Source organism: Mobula birostris, chromosome 14 (assembly GCF_030028105.1).
Source record: "Mobula birostris isolate sMobBir1 chromosome 14, sMobBir1.hap1, whole genome shotgun sequence".
In the NCBI taxonomy this organism is placed as follows: domain Eukaryota; kingdom Metazoa; phylum Chordata; class Chondrichthyes; order Myliobatiformes; family Myliobatidae; genus Mobula; species Mobula birostris.
In genome coordinates, this window is record NC_092383.1 from 98156774 (window position 1) to 98174455 (window position 17682).

A 17682-nucleotide genomic window follows, 5' to 3' on the forward strand; every position below is an offset into this window, starting at 1 on the left:
TAGAAAGGAGAGAAGTTTGAGGGTCTGGAACTCATTGCCTCACAGTGGGGGTGCGAGGGAGGGGGAGACTCTGTCCCCATTTAAAAGCCCTCAGGAATAGACTTGAATACTTTGATCTGCAGTGGTATGGGCCAGATAGCATATACAGAACGGGGCCAGTGGCCTCCTGTGTTGTAAAACAGCTGTGAATTTATGTTCCCTTTCCTCTCTCCTCCCACTTCATCCCTCTATCCTCTCTCTATCCATGTTTCCTCTCTGTTCACCTCTCCCAAATCCACCCTTTCCTTGCTGTCTGCCCACCCTTCCACTCCACTATCTCCTTCCTCCCTTTCTATCCCTCTTCCTCTCTCTCATCTCTCATTCTCCCCTCTCTCTGCTCCTTTGCTCTCTCTCATCCACCCACAGCTCCTCAGCCCCCACCCTCATCTCTATGTGTCCATCCCCATCCCCGCACTCTCTCTGCCGATTGTGAAACTAGCTGATGGAAGTTAACAGTTGTTGCTACCACTGTGGGAGGTTTGTGTTTGCAACAGCAGTTTGAAGACTGAACCCACTAGAACCACAAATTCCGCTAACCTATACTTAGCTCCGCTACCCTCAGCCATTTCCCAGCTCTGTCCAACCACAGAGACGGAGCAGGCGAGGACTGCCCTGGGGTGTGTGTACTTTCCTCAAGTCTTTTGATCAGCTGAGAATGTGACTGGGGCTTCTGGAATGTCACTGTAACCCTGACAAGAGCAGAGCCACTCTGATTGAAAAGCAGTGTGTTGGGGGCCATCTATGTAAAACAGAGGTCACTGGTCACTGGTCTGGAACAATGGTTGCAGGATCCATTGATTTTGAGTTACAGTGCAGAGTAGGCCTCTCTGGGCCTTCGAGCCACACTGCCCCAGCAACCCCTGACTGACCCTAACCCAATTACAGGGCAATTTACAATGACCAATTAACCGTCTTTGGCCAGTGGGAGGAAACGGGAGGACTGGCAGGAAACCCATGTATTCCACGGGGAGGACATACAGAGAGTCCTTCCCGAACGGCACTGGAATTGAGCTCCGAGCTCTGGAATGGCCCGGGGTGTAATAATGTCGCACTGACCACTACACTACCATGGCCATGGTATAACAGTTAGCAACAGTGCATCACATTGATTCACAGTAACAGATCTGGGTCACGGATCATAGGGTTTCTTTACTTAGTCAGTGACAGGTCATAGGATTACTTCACTTGCCTGGGTGAGTGCAGCTTCAACAACCGTCCAGAAACATCTGCTCGACTGACTCCCCGTCCACCCTCCCTCCACACCAGTACACAGTGCCTGCATTGTGAACCGTATACAAAAAGTACTCAGTTACTAACGCAGACGAGTTTGACGGAGCCTCCCACCCTGTAGTGTATCTGACATATTCCACACAAATGCAACAGTACACAGTCATGAACTGACCTAGAATTTGCTGGCCCGGTCCTGCTATGTGCGATGAAGGAGCTTCTCTCCGTGCCAGACCTGTGCCTTCCAAAGGAAGTTTGGTGGATGATTATATCACCTATTTTACATGACATTACAACGTTATCCTTAATTCATGCAGATTACAATCAAACAAACTTCAAAGTGAAACGTGGCCATCCTCAGCCTCGATGCACTCAGGGCCCTGTGGAGCTCACTGATCCCAGAATTCCTCTGAGACAGCAGTGGACACTGTGTGTTTACTCTCCAGGGAGAGCCAAAGATGGACACAATCCTGGAAAAGGAGCAGGCAGTCAGCTTTAACCCTGGATCCCTCAACTACCCACCGCCTGGATCTGAGAGTGCCCACAGAATTGTAATTGGATTATTATTTTCATTTGTACTGAGGTACAGTGGAAAGCTGGTGGTGCACACTGTTCAGACAGATGAATTCGTTACACGCTGCACTGAGGTAGAACAAGCTAAAAACAATAACAATGCAGAATAAAGAGTAACAGCTTCATAGACAGTAGGATGTCAAGCAGGGGATCCCAACCTTCTTCATGCCATGGACCAATACCATTACGGAAGGGGTCCATGGACCCTGGGTTGGGAACCCCTGATGTCGACAGAACATAGGCAAGTGGTACATGGATCTGGTTCAGGTCAAATATCCCATTTCAGAAGGTGTTCCACTGGCGGACAGTGTTAGTTCTGATGGTCACATGTCCAGTAAGAATCATTAATGGGATTTGGAGGATCACCAGTCAATAAACGAATTTCACATATCATTACCCAAGCCTCATCCCATCTCTTTGTGCTTACAGTAGGGGACTTCACCCGAATCCTCATGAAGCAGCTTCCGAGATGGGGGTTTATGCAGGAAGGTTGATTACATCTTTCAAAACAGTTGATTGGCGGGTGTCATTCCTATGGGCAGTGCCGTTGCATGCTCCCTTCACAGCTCCAGTCTCATTATCAAAGTATCAAACTCTCTTTGGTTCAGGGCTATAGGCTGCACTAGCAGACCAGCTTCCCCTGTAGCACATCCAACAACCCATCAGATTAGTTTGTACGTGACACATATTAGTCATAGTCATAGTCATACTTTATTGATCTTGAGGGAAATTTGTTTTCGTTACAGTCGCACCAACCAAGAACAGAGTATAAATATAGCCATATAAAACCATAAATAATTAAATAATAATATGTAAATTATGCCAGGAAATAAATCCAGGTCCAGTCTATTGGCTCAGGGTGTCTGACCCTCCAGGGGAGGAGTTGTAAAGTTTGATGGCCACAGGCAGGAATGACTTCCTATGGCGCTCAGTGTTGCATCTCGGTGGAATGAGTCTCTGGCTGAATGTACTCCTGTGCCCAACCAGTACATTGTGTAGTGGATGGGAGACACTGACCAAGATGGCATGCAACTTGGACAGCATCCAAGTAACTAAGATAAGATGTTAGGAGTGTCAGTGTCGTTCTGTAATTGAAACTTGTCCAAGTATGCCCCAAGGTATTGTGGGAGGCCAGGGAAGTGAGGGCCTTTGGAATGATATTGGTGCTGTCATTAGCAGAGATGAGGATCTGAAATACTGGAGGGAGGCTAATTTTGTGCTTTTTTCTCAAAAAGACTGCAGGGACGCACTTGGGAACTGCTAAGTCAGATGGCAGTGCAGGGAATGAAACTGGAAGGGATTGTTAGACTTGTGCAAGGTGAGGACTGATTAGGTGTGGTCAGCATGGCTTTGTGCCCGAGAAACCATGGCTCATAATTCTGATTGAAGTTTTTGAAGATGTCACCAGATGATTAACGAGGCTATTGAGATAGATGTTGTCTGCATGGACCTTAGCAATTGATGGCAAAGTGGACAGTGAAAACAATTATTGAGCTTGATCAGCTGGGGAAGTGGGCTGAAGGATCACGGATGGAGGTTAGTTTAGGTAAGTATGAAGTATTGCTTATTGGTAAGTCACACAGAGGCAGGACATACACATCAAATGGTCGGCTCTGGAGTGTGTTATGGAACTGAGCGAGCAAGGGACACAGGTCCATAGTTCCCATAATTCCCTGAAAGTGACAACACAGGTAGACAGGATGATGAACATTGAATCAGATGGAAATTGAGATTTATTTGTTATTAATCGCGTTTATTGAAACATGCAGTGAAATGCATCATTTAGATTAACAACCAACACAACGTGAGGATGTGCTGAGGGCAGCCCGCAAGTGTCGCCACAAGTTCTGGCGACAATATTGCATGCCCATAATGTCTTGTAGAACAACATGTAACCAACATAGAACTGGGAAAAACAGCAAAAAAAAACCCTTTCCCAACCCCCACTCCCACACACAGACAGGTTTCCCTCCCCAGGGCAGACCACCTCGTGGCCTCCGACAGCCAGACTGTGTTCCCAGACTCTCAGACATGGGAATTATGACGTCCAGACTGTGTCCCCAGACTCTCAGACATGGGAATTATGACGTCCAGACTGTGTCCCCAGACTCTCAGACATGGGAATTCTGACCTCCAGACTGTCCCCAGACTCTCAGACATGGGAACTCTGACCTCCAGACTATGTCCCCAGTCTCTCAGACATGGAAACTCTGATCTCCAGACTGTGTGCCCAGACTCTCAGACATGGGAATTCTGACCTCCAGACTGTGTCCCCAGACTCTCAGACATAGGAATTCTGACCTCCAGACTGTATCCCCAGATTCTCAGACATGGAAACTCTGATCTCTGGGCTTCAACACCAGGACTCACCAATCAACAGCCACTGACCTCAGGGCTTGCTGAATGACCTTGGACCTCCAATCCTGGGACTCACTGACCTCGGGAATCACTGGCCCTTGTTCTTGGGGATCACTAGCCTCTAACCTCAGAGCAGCCCAAACTGATTGTCCAGTTCCTTCCCCTAACTCCTCGCTTTCTGCCCTTGACCTCTCACTCCCCTCACCAGGTCACTACTGCTAACCTAGCCTGAAACTTCCCACCCTGTCACCATTAACTGTCCCTGCGAACCTAAACCACAAAGTGACAGGAACATCACAACTCGGTGCCACCTTGTAAAAAATAATGAGAGCAGTCGTGATGTCATTTTACACCTGGACAAGTCATAGATGAGACCTTTTCCGGCCATTACGCCACATCCTGGCTGTGAACCAGTGTTGAGGGTTGATTGCCTGAGGTGGGGTAGCAGTGAGAAAATGGACGCTGGGCACAAACTCAATTTTTCAATTAATAATAAACTACTGGATAAGTGGGTGTCAACAGGCCAATTTTGGACAGGGTAAGTTACAGACAAGGGAGATTATGGACTGGGGAAGTGGGTACAGACGGTTCGATTACTGATGGGGTTGTGGCTGCAGACGGGTCAATTGCGGATGGGGGAGTGGGTGCACACAGGTCGATTACTGATGGGGTTGTGGGTGCAGACGGGTCTATTATGGATGGGGTTGTGGGTGCAGACAGGTTAATTACAAACGGGGGTTGTGGGTGCAGACAGGTTGATTATGGACAGAGGTGTGGGTACACATGGAATGATTACGGACAGGGGAGTTTGTACAGACGGAGCTCACAAACAAAGTCGATTAGCTAATATCCAACACTTACAAAGTCCAGCAGGAATGTGCAGCCACATTGTTGTCCCATTAGTCCCACCACAACCTTCAACTTCCCGACTCAAATCCCACAAACCTTTCCACAACTTGAAAAACCTCGATTCCTATGATGAACACACACAATAGCACCAATACTAGCACACCAACGTTCCTGCCAGTGGTGGTCTGATCGAGGACCCCACCTCACTCCTCACGGGCTTTACTACAGCTATCAGAAAATACTGGACAGCCGCAAATAGACTCAGAAGTCGACATGCCAAAACAGCGCAAATTCTGCACCCATGGGGCATTCGACAAACCCCAGCTTTCCCCTGTGGTGCCACGTCCCAGGACACACTCCACCTGGTCCCAACATGCCCTCTCAACAAGGTCCAAGACGGCTTTGCCGTGGTCCATTGAGTTGGAGGACTGGCTTGACAGAAACCAATTAGACGTGTGAAGAGAAAAACAGCTGCCATACGAAACAACATCAACAGCCACAACCACGGGACACAGTGGATCTCCGATATCTCCCCACCCACCCTCGGCTCCCCTTGAGGGTCAGTGCCATCCTTGTGCCGGAGCGAAGGGAGGGAGGGTCCGTCCTAGACTGCGGGACGTTATCTATGGGCTGCTTCCCCAGCCGATCCAGGGGGTGGTCTGGCACGGAACGTGACTGCAGCGTACACTGTGTGGGGAGTCTCAGGGTGAACCTCAGGATCAACAAACTGCAACAGAAGAAAAGCCTGTCAGTCTCACACCAGTTCAGGGTTACACAGAGAAGGACATGGAGACAGGGACAAAGCGAGAGAGGACTTCAAGGAGATGGAACACCCAGAGTTAGGAGACACGGGACTGGACATACGGAGAGATGGACAGGGCACATCGGGAGAAAAACAAATGCAGAGAAACACACAATGGGACACAGACTCAATAGTTCCAGTCACCCCCACATCACCAATCACAAAGTCCAAACACCGACACTGACCCAACATCAACACAACTTTCAATCTGAACAAACTGCTGACCAGTACAAACATTACATCCCGGTCTGATCATCAGAAATTACACAGAACTGGACATTAATGCAGAAGATTGTGCAGATGCTGGAAATGCACATAGCCGGACACAAACTGCTGGACGATCTCTGCAGGTCAGGCAACATCCATAGAAATGAAAAAACAGTTGATGTTTCAGTCTGAGACCCTTCATCAGGACTGAGCCATATATGGGGTGGACGATAGTGCACCCCAGTGACTGGGTGTGTGGGGGATAGTGTATCCCAGTGACTGTGTGTGTGAGGGACAATGTATCCCACTGAGTGGGTGTGTGAAGGGACAGTGTACCCCAGTGACTGGGTGTCTAGGGACAGTGTACGCCAGTCACTGGGTGTGTGTGGGACTGTGTACCCCAGTGACTGGGTGTGGGGGGACAGTGTACCCCAGTGACTGGGTGTCTGGGGACAGTGTACCCCAGTGACTGGGTGTCTGGGGGATAGTGTATCCCAGTGACTGTGTGTGTGAGGGACAATGTATCCCACTGAGTGGGTGTGTGAAGGGACAGTGTACCCCAGTGACTGGGTGTCTAGGGACAGTGTACGCCAGTCACTGGGTGTGTGTGGGACTGTGTACCCCAGTGACTGGGTGTGGGGGGACAGTGAACCCCAGTAACTGGGTGTGGGGGGACAGTGAACCCCTGTGACTGGGTGTGGGGGGCAGTGTACCCCAGTGACTGGGTGTGGGGAGACAGTGTACCCCAGTGACTGGGTGTGTGGGAAGACAGTGTACCCCAGTGACTGAGTATGTGGGGGGACAGTGTACCCCAGTGACTGGATGTGTGAAGGGACAGTGACTGGCTGTGGCAGACAGTGTGCCTCAGTGACTGGGTGTGTGGGGGGGAACAGTGCACCCCCTGGTGACAGGGTGTGTGTGGGACAATTTCCCACAGTGACTGGATGTGTGGGGACAGTGTACCCCAGTGACTGAGTGTGGGGGGACAGTGAACCCCAGTGACTGGGTGTGGGGGGACAGTGTACTCCAGTGACTGAGTATGTGGAGGATAGTGTATCCCACTGACTGGGTGTGTATGGGACAGTGTACCCCAGTGACTGGGTGTGAGGGGGACAGTGCACCCCGGTGACAGGGTGTGAGGGGGACAGGTTCCCACAGTGACTGGATATGTGGGGGACAGTGTACCTCAGTGACTGGGCATGTGTGGAGGACAGTGTACCCCAGTGACTGGGTGTGGGGGGACAGTGAACCCCAGTGACTGGGTGTGGGGGGACAGTGTACCCCAGTGACTGGGTGTGGGGGGGGACAGTGTATCTCAGTGACTGGGCCTGTGGGGGACAGTGTACCTCAGTGACTGGGTGTGTGTGGGACAATGTACCCCAGAGACTGGGCCTGTGGGGGACAGTGTAACCCAGTGGCTGGGTGTGGGGGGGGGACAGTGTATCTCAGTGACTGGGTGTGTGGGGGACAGTGCCCACTGCTGACTGGGTGTGGGGGGGACAGTGCACCCCAGTGACTGGGTGTGGGGTGGGACATTGCACCTCGGTGACAGGTTGTGTGTGGGACAGTTTCCCCACAGTGACTGGATGTGTGGGGGACAGTGTACCCCAGTGACTGGGTGTGGGGGGACAGTGTACCCCAGTGACTGGGTGTGGGGGGGGGCAGTGTATCTCAGTGACTGGGCCTGTGGGGGACAGTGTACCTCAGTGACTGGGTGTGTGGGGGACAATGTACCCCAGTGACTGGGCCTGTGGGGGACAGTGTAACCCAGTGGCTAGGTGTGGGGGGACACAGTGTATCTCAGTGACTGGGTGTGTGGGGGACAGTGCCCACTGCTGGCTGGGTGTGTGGGGGACAGTTCACCCCAGTGACTGGGCCTGTGGGGACAGTGCACCCCAGTGACTGGGTGTGGGGTGGGACATTGCACCTCAGTGACAGGTTGTGTGTGGGACAGTTTCCCCACAGTGACTGGATGTGTGAGGGGCAGTGTACCCCAGTGACTGGGTGTGGGGGGGACAATGTATTCCAGTGACTGGGTGTGTGGGAGTCAGAGCAGCCCAGTGTATATGGGGTGACAGTGTACCTCGGTGACTGGGTGAGTGGGGACAGTGTACTCCAGTAACTGGGTGTGGGGGGAACAGTGCATCCCGATGACAGGGTGCATGTGGGACAGTTTCCCACAGTGACTGGATGTATGAGGGACAGTGTACCTCAGTGACTGGGTGTGTGGGGGGATAGTGCACCCCAGTGACTGGGTGTGTGGGGGGATAGTGCACCCCAGTGACTGGGTGTGTGGGAAGACAGTGCCCGCTGCTGACTGGGTGTTTGGGGGACAGTGCACCCCAGTGACTGGGTGTGTGAGGGGACAGTGTATGCCATTTACTGTGTGGGAGGGGACAGTGTACCTCAGTGACTGGCTGTGGCAGACAGTGTGCCCCAGTGACTGGGTGTGGGGGGGACAGTGCACCCCCTGGTGACAGGGTGTGTGTGGGACAGTTTCCCACAGTGACTGGATGGGTGGGGACAGTGTATTCCAGTGACTGTGTGTGCGTGGGAGACAGTGCACCCCAATGTATATGGGGGAGACAGTGTACCCCAGTGACTGGGTGTGTGGGGGACAATTCAGCCCAGTTACTGGGTGTGGGGTGTGGGGTACAGTGTATGCAAGTGACTGGGCGCATGAGGGGGTTGATGTGCCCTGACAACTGGGCACGTGGGGGTGGGGTGGGGGTGGTGTTGGGCATGTGGAGTGATTGGTTGGTATGGCACAGTGATGGGTGATGGTGATGCTGATGGTGGTGTCAGTGGCCTGAGTGATTCAGGCTGCCTGTTCCCTGTCTCTGGCTTATCGTGTCTGCCATTACCCTCTCGTTCCCCTTGGGGGGCTGCCGGCCAGTACGACTCTTTGCATTCCACCGAATATTTGCGTAAACAGTGTTCTCCACTGCCGGGTCTGTGGGACAGAAAGTAGAGGTGAGAGGGTCCATACGGAAACCCTTCCCCACTGTACCTTATCTCACCCCTCCCTCCAATGTCATCATTTTCCTCGACCTACCCTGCCCCACCCATTCTCCCTCCCTCCCCCCAACCACCAGCCTCACGGATTGGATCCACTTGCCTTCAGTGCCTGAAGACGTTTCTTTTCCAGCAGCTCTTCTCCTCCATGTGACCAAGAGAATCACAATGAGAGTGGAGACCAGGAGGGCCCCCAGTACGGACAGTCCGATTACCAGGGTCGGGCTCAAGGACACAGGATCTGCATCTGGAAAGCGGAGAGGATTCTGCAATTAATCCCAACCTCACACTCCCAGAGACGCAGAACCAATGGATTCATTCCATCCCATCTCAGGTCCAATAATATTCCTTTTTTCCCCAAACACCATACATTAATCGCCTCTAATCACCCCATCTCATTCCCCTCTCCTATCTTCTCAGTCCCCCTCTATTCCCCTCGCATCACTCCCCTCCAACCCCTCCTACACTATGGTGCTCCCATGATACACAAAGGGAGATTTTTGACTAATTTGGCAGAGTTTGTGATGGTGATTAAGGAAATGGCCGGGGAATTACACAAATACTTACTTGTCTGCATTCCCAAACAAAAGCACAAACTATCCCGGACACACTGGAGACCCAGTGGCCTATTGATGGTATTTGTAGTGGAAACTGAAATACACCAATGCAGCTGTTCTGACCACATGGACAGTTATCTTGTCAGACACACCCTCCGATCAATCCGATAATAATGTTCCAAAAAGTCGAAGAAATGTATTTGATCTTTTATTAACAACTCACAAAACATATAATCTTGGAGCAATGTAATTAAATGCAGTCCCCAGCTATAAACTGCTGATAACAAAGTATGAACACATATCTAAACCCTTCATTTTTACCACAACCCTCCCACGTGAATAGCTACCATAACAAACATAATAACCGTGCAACACGGGCTACAATGCTGATTAAAACAGATGCCTGGCGTCTACAGTATTAATACAGATGGATAAATACCAGGGTCACAACAATCTAATCACAGAGCTTGGGTGAGGGATCTGCTGAGGTACTGAATGACTTAGCTATCATCTTCCAAACATTTACAGGTTCTGGAATGGTTCCGCTAACTGGAAAGAATTCGATGCCAATGTTTCTGAAAGGAGACAGACAGAGAGAGAACAAACAGGGAACAACTGACCTGTCCGATCGACAATGTGAGTTGATTCTTTGAAGGAATCTGTGACAATGAATGTGATATCAAGATATTTAGAAAATATTTCCATGACTGGACAAACATACTACGTTTTGTTACTTTAAAACATTAAATGAATTCTAAGAAACTCATGGGAGTCAGAAAGTACGGCTATAACTTTATGTTTACTTTAAGTGAGGCACGCACGTATCACGTGGTAGTGCGATGATGTATGCAATTTATGTTTTTGCATATAATCTGTAATTATTTAAGTGAACAAGAATGCTTAATCAAACTATATTATATATATATATATATATATATACACACACACATACAGAAGATTACTCAAATATTACTGAAATATTAAATACACAACACTCCTGCCTGTTTAGCTATGAACTTCAACTCAAAAGAGAAGGCATTCCAACAATATTCTCAGTATATTATATAATACAACTACTATATGCAGACATTAGCAGAGTAAAGTTTAAATTCTCTTATTCGGGCTTAAAGATTTACTGTGGAGGATTCATTATTCTTCTGGGATAGTGTTTTTCCTGACGGGGGTCACTCTGCTTAACAGGTGAGACTTGTGGCTGTGAAACAATCTCAGGCTCTGGGGCTCTGTCAGTGCTCATTGTAGGAGTGGACTCTGGGACTGCAGGGAGTGGTTCTGATAGCGGTAGCCAACTTTCTTCTCCAACTATTGACTCTGCTCTTCTCAAATGATCAATACGACATCTCCAGATGATATCAGACTCAATTTCCATTTGTGTAGGAGAGTGAAACATAGAAACATAGAAAACCTACAGCACAATACAGGCCCTTTGGCCCACAATGCTGGGCCGAACATATTCTTACTTTAGATATTACCTAGGGTTACCCACAGCCCTCTATTTTTCTAAGCTGCATATACCTATCCATGAGTCTCTTAAAAGACCCTATCGTATCCGCCTCCACCACCATCACTGGCAGCCCATTCTGCACACTCACCACCTTCTGCCAAAAATCTTACCCCTGACAACTCCTTTGTATCTGCTTCCAAGCACCTTAAAACTGTGCCCTCTTGTGTTAGCCATTTCAGCCCTGAGAAAAAGCCTTTGATTATCCACACGATCAATGCCTCTCATCACCTTATGCACCTCTTTCAGGTCAACTCCCATCCTCCATTGCTCCAAGGAGAAAAGGCCAAGTTCACTCAACCTACTCTCATAAGGCATGTTACCCAATGCAAGCAACGCCCTTTCTATAGTTTCCACATCCTTCCTGTAGTGAGGTGACCAGAACTGAGCACAGTACTCCAAGTGGGGTCAGACCAGGGTCCTCTATAGTGGCAACATCACCTCTTGGCTCTTGAACTCAGTCCCACAGTTGATGAAGGCCAATGCACCGTATGCCTTCTTAACCACGGAGTCAACCTGCGCAGCAGCTTTGAGTGTCCTATGGACTTGGACCCCAAGATCCCTCTGATCCTCCACACTGCCAAGAGTCTTACCATTAATACTATATTCTGCCATCATATTTGACCTACCAAAATGAACCACCTTGCACTTGGTTGAACTCCAAATGCCCCTTCTCAGCCCAGTTTTGCATCCTATCAATGTCCCTCTGTAACCTGACTGCCCTCCACACTATCTACAACACCCCCAAACATTTGTGTCACCAGCAAAATTACTAACCCATCCCTCCACTTCCTCATCCAAGTCATTTATAAAAATCACGAAGAGAAAGGGTCCCAGAACAGATCCCCGAGGCAAACCACTGGTCACCGACCACCATGCAGAATATGACCCATCTACAACCACCATGCAGAATACGACCATTCTACAACCAAGTTCTGGAGTGGCCTAGTTCTTTTCTATCTTTTTCAATCTTCTTATTAATTTCAACATCATAAACATTACAGAAAATAGATACAGGCAATCGGGATTACATTATTGATAATTAGTTTATACAAGTATAAACTCAATTGATACGTAATTAATGAGCCTCCCAAAATCTCACAAAGTACAAATATAATATAGGAAAAATATAAAGTGAAAGTACAAAAATATCATGCAAAAAGAAAAAAATATATTTATATACCCCAAAAGAAAAAAATTTTTAACCAACTAGAAACTAAACTAAAGAAAAAGAATGGGCTATTATGATACCTCAGGTAAAACCATTGGCGTCATTAACTCTGCTCCTCTCCCGGTATATTGAAGTAACAAAATAGAATTGGAAAGGGGCAAATTACATCATGTGAAAGTATTGAATAAATGGTCTCCAAATCTCTTCAGATGATGTTGTTCCATCATTGGTAAACCAAAGATTGCAGTAATAGGATGAGGTTGTAGATCAATATTAGATTATGAAGACACGTAGTCCTCTTTTATTGTCATTTAGTAATGCATGCATTAAGAAATGATACAATATTTCCTCCGGTGTGATATCACAAAACACAGGACAGACCAAGACTGAAAAAACTAACAAAACCACATAATTATAACATATAGTTACAACAGTGCAACAATACCATAACTTGATGAAGAAGTCCATGAGCACAGTAAAAGTTCAAAGTCTCTCAAATGTCCCACATCCCACGCAGATGGGAGAAGGAAGAAAAACTCTCCCTGCCATGCCGACCACAGTCCGTCTCTGAGTCATCCGAAAACTTCGAGCCTCCGATCAGCTCTCCGACACCAAGTACCGAGCACCATCTCTATCCGAACGATTCGACCTCAACCTCGGTCGCCAACAGCAGGCAAAGCCGGGGATTTTGAAGCCTTCTCTCCGAAAGATTCCTGACCACGCAGTAATGACAGCAGCGAACGAGCGTTTCAGAAATTTCTCCAGATGTTCCTCCGTGCTTTCACGTCCATTCTCCATCAAATCAGAATTGTCCACGGCCCCAATTTAACAGATACGATATCATTTTTCACCGGAGGGCTGCGTACGCACAGGTGTGCTGCTCTCTCTCTTCCTGCCTTTTCAATATTCAAAATAGTTGAAATAATATCAAAGATGTCATCCCAATATTTCTTCAGCAAAGGGCAAGACCAAAACATATGACTTAATGAAGCTGTCTCAGAGTGACATCTATCACATACAGGGTTTAAATGAGAGCAGTAACGAGCTAATTTATCCTTGGACGTATCAGCCCTGTGTACTACTTTAAACTGTATCACCACATGTTTAGCACATATAGAGGAAGATTTAAATAATCGAAAAATTTTTTGCCATTTCTCTGTAGGTAAAGTAAGTTTAAGTTCCCATTCCCAGTCGGTTTTAATTGTATTTGATACACCTGGATTTATTTTCATAATCATATTATAAATAACTGCTATTGAACCTTCCTGAAAAGGATTTAAATCTAGAATTTTTTCCATTACATCCACTGAATATGAAATCAGAAAGGTAATAAGAACAGTATTTAAAAAGTTTCTAATCTGTAAATATCTAAAGAAATGAGATCTAGGTAAATTATATTTATTAGATAATTGTTCAAAAGACATGAAACAATTATCCAAAAATAAATCAGAAAATCGTATTATACCTTTTGTTTTCCAGACTTGATCCAAAAAAGAGGTTGAAAAAGAAAATTGGTTAGAATAGGGCTTACTAAAATAAATTGATTCAATTCAAAAATTTTTGAAACTGAAACCATATTCCAAGAGTATATTTAACTATTGGGTTATCCATTTGCTTATTCAATTTAGAAAAATCAAAGGGGAGTGGGGTCCCTCAAGTAGAGCCCAATGAAAACCCTGAAACAGATTTACATTCAAGATTAACCCATTGTGGACTTGAAACTGTGTCCAAATTCCATGTCCAGAATTTTAAATAACGAATATTAATTGCCCAGTAATAAAATCTAAAGTTCGGCAATGCTAAACTACCCTCCTTCTTGGGCTTCTGTAAGTATCTTTTACCTAGTCTAGGATTTTTATTGTGCTGTATGTATGAAGAAATCTTTGAATCAACATTATCAAAAAAGGATTTCAGGATAAAAACTGGCAATGCTTGAAATAAATATAGAAACTTAGGTAAAATAATCACCCTGACAGCTTTGATCCGAGCAATTAAAGACAAAAACATTGGTGACCATTTAATCTGATCAAATAAAGGTAAAAAAAATAGCCTTTAATAAATCATTCTGCTTCTCAGTAATTTTTACTCCTAAGTAAGTAAAGTAATCAGTAACTAATCTAAATGGTAAGCATTTATAATTTGGAACCTGCATATTTAACGAAAAAAGTTCACTCTTGTTAAGATTCATTTTGTAGCCAGAAAATTTACTAAACTTAGCCAACAAAGATAAAATTGCTGCAGGAATGGATTTCTCTGGGTCAGAAATATATAATAATAAATTATCTGTGTATAATGATAATTTATGCATCTCATTTCCGAATAATACCAAAAATATTTGGTGAATCTCGGATAGCAATTGCTAAAGGTTCTAAAGCGATGTCAAATAATAAAGGACTTAGAGGACAACCCTGTCTAGTACCATGAAATAATCGAGAAAAGGGACTCTTTGATTATTAGTAAAAACCAAAGCTAAAGGAGTATGCTATATCAGTTTAATCCAGGATATAAATATCGGACTGAAATTAAACTTCTCAAGCGTACTAAATAAATATGGCCATTCAACTCTGTCAAAAGCTTTCTCAGCACCTAATGAAATGGCACATTCTGGAGTTAAGTGAAGGAGTATAAACAATATTCATTAATCTCCTAATATTGAAAGATGAATAACGATTTTTAATAAATCCAGTTTGATCCGCAGATATAATTTGTGGTAATACCTTTTCTAACCTAGATGCTAATATTTTAGAAAAAAAACTTAGAATCTACATTCAACAAGGATATCGGTCTATATGATGCACATTCAGTAGGATCCTTTTTTTAAAAAAAATTAGGGAAATAGAGGCTCCATAAAATGATTGTGGTAGTTTACCTATACTAATTGCATCTTTAAAAACTTTGCACAATGGAGGGGAAAGAATGGAAGAGAAAGACTTAAAAAATTCTACTGTATAGCCATCTGGACCAGGTGATTTGCCAGAATTCATTGAACAAATAGCACCCTTTATTTCTTCATCCATAACATGTGTTTCTAATTTTAAACGTTCTTCTGGCGTCAATTTCGGAAAGTTCATTTTCCTTAAAAAGTCATACATCCCATTGGGATCATGAGGGAATTCTGACTGATATAAAGATGTATAAAATTCTTGAAAAGATTTATTTATCTCATCATGATCAACCGTCAAAGTATCATCAAGTTTATGAATCCTAATAGTTTGACATTTAACCGAAGCTGTTTTTAATTTACCAGAATTATCACTGTGTACATAAAACTCACTTCTTGTTTTCATTAGTTGGTTTTCAATTGATGATGTTAAGAGTAAACTATGCTCCATTTGAAGTTCAACTGTCTGTTTGTAAAGCACCTCATTAGGAGCAATGGTGTATTTTTTATCAATGTCTTTGATCTTATCAATCAACACAAGTATTTTATTCTTAATACGTTATTTTGGGAAATAACATGACTACAGATATATGCTTTAAACGTGTCCCATATAACCCCACTGGAAATTTCATCCGTAGTATTAGTTAAAAAAAAAGTCAATCTGATCTTTAACCAATTTTACAAAATCCGAATCTTGAAGCAGATTAGAATTAAAACGCCATTGTCTAGTATTAGAAGATATGTCCATTTTCTTGATAGAGAGATTCAATGGTGCGTGATCAGAAATGGCAATAATGTCATAGTTACAATCAATCACGGATGGAATTAAACGAGAGTCTATAAAAAAAGTGAATCCTAGAATAAATATGATGTACATGTGAGAAAAATGAAAATTCTTTATCCTTAGGATGTAGAAATTTCCAGATCTCTGAGATTCCCAAATCAATCAGAAACAAGTTGATAAGAGTAGCCGACTTGTTCGGTAAAGCCTGAGTAGATATAAATTTATCCACCGAGGGATTTAAACAACAATTAAAATCACCACCCATTATCAACATATAATCATTTAAATTAGGAAAGGAGGTAAATAATTGCTTAAAAATTCAGGGTAATCCACATTTGGGGCATAAACATTAACCAGAACAACTTTTCTATTAAAAAGTAAACTAGTAATTAACAAGAATCTACCATTCAGGTCAGAGAAAGTATCCTGATGCACAAATGCGATTAAGGAATCTATCAAAATTGAAACTCCTTTCACTTTAGCTTTGGAGTTTGAGTGATACTGTTAGTCCTTCCAAAACTTAAAATAAGCGCTGACTATCCTCTTTTCTCACATGAGTTTCTTGTGCAAAAAAAATATGAGCATTCATTCTTTGGAATACTTTAAAAATCATTTTCTTTTAATTGGATGCTCTAATCCATTTGTATTCCAAGAAATAAAATTAATCCTCTGAGCCATATTTACCAAGAATCAACCTTATGGTATGTAAAGAGTTAACCAGAGTGTAAACTCATGAAATCAGAAGAGGAACCAGCATTTAGAAAGGAAATGGAAGTTACGACACTGCAGACATTTTTGTAGTTCTAAATTAGCCCAATTGAAAAACAAACTAATAGTAAAGGTCCCCCTACCCACCACCCGAAAAAACCCAGAACTAAGCTAAGAAAAGGCCAGAAAGCTAACTGACACTTAATCTACCCCCATTTCTCCAGAAGGCAGCTCACAAAATATATGTTGCTAAGACCACCTAAAATCCAAAACAGAAGAAAAACTACACTACAACAATGAAAAAGACAAAAAATTAACAGATACAATAAAATAAAATACCTTTGTGTTATAGTTTCTGAAATAATATTAAAAAAGAGACACCCAATACATATTATTAAATATTGAATATTTGTAAGGAAGAATAGTTAAATGAAAAAAATGGTCATCAGGAAAAAGAAAAGTATTATGGGAAGAGGAACCCAAAAAGATGGCACAGTAAAAAAAAAACAAAAGGTGCTGTGGGAAGAAGACAAAACACCATTGTGGTTATATGAAGGAAAAAATAACAGATTCAACATTATATCATAGGTTAATTTGGTTCGTTTAGGATCAGGTTTCTTTTTCCTGTTGCCATCGGCATCTTTTACAGATTTAGGGTCTCGAGGTTTAGGTCTTGTACTTGTTTCTTAACTGATATCTTCAAAATTTAGAATCCAAACTTACAAAAAAGAAAAAAGAAACAAAACAAAAATTCTATTGTATGAATCTTTTAGTCGTTTAGTGTAGATAAAAGTAGATTAAATAGAGGTGCTCATGGATATAAAATGAAACGGTAATGGAGCAAAACTAAGAAGCAACCTCACTCCATGATCAGCTCCTGGAGAATCCTAAATGAGTGGTCTAGTTCTGTCCTTAATCTTTCCGAATATCCACTTTTGATCACCTCTGTAGTCTATGCCCATATAGTCTATACCAAAAACATTTAAACATCG

General features: G+C 44.4%; 1 protein-coding gene across 3 annotated transcripts in view; it reads right to left on the bottom strand.

Moving 5' to 3' along the window:
* Positions 1-2569: 2569 nt before the first annotated feature.
* The window catches only part of LOC140209583 (SLAM family member 8-like), a 54406-nt gene continuing 39293 nt past the window's right edge, over positions 2570-17682 (bottom strand). For 2 of the 3 annotated variants that reach the window (XM_072277854.1, XM_072277853.1), the window contains 4 exons: positions 10248-10286; positions 9174-9317; positions 8920-9008; positions 2570-5773 (listed from right to left, as the gene is read on the bottom strand). In XM_072277854.1, coding sequence (XP_072133955.1) covers positions 5666-5773; positions 8920-9008; positions 9174-9317; positions 10248-10286 — 380 coding nt within the window. In that variant the 3' untranslated portion in view covers positions 2570-5665. The remainder of the gene's footprint in view (positions 5774-8919; positions 9009-9173; positions 9318-10247; positions 10287-17682) is intronic. The other variant, XM_072277855.1, reaches the window with a different exon arrangement.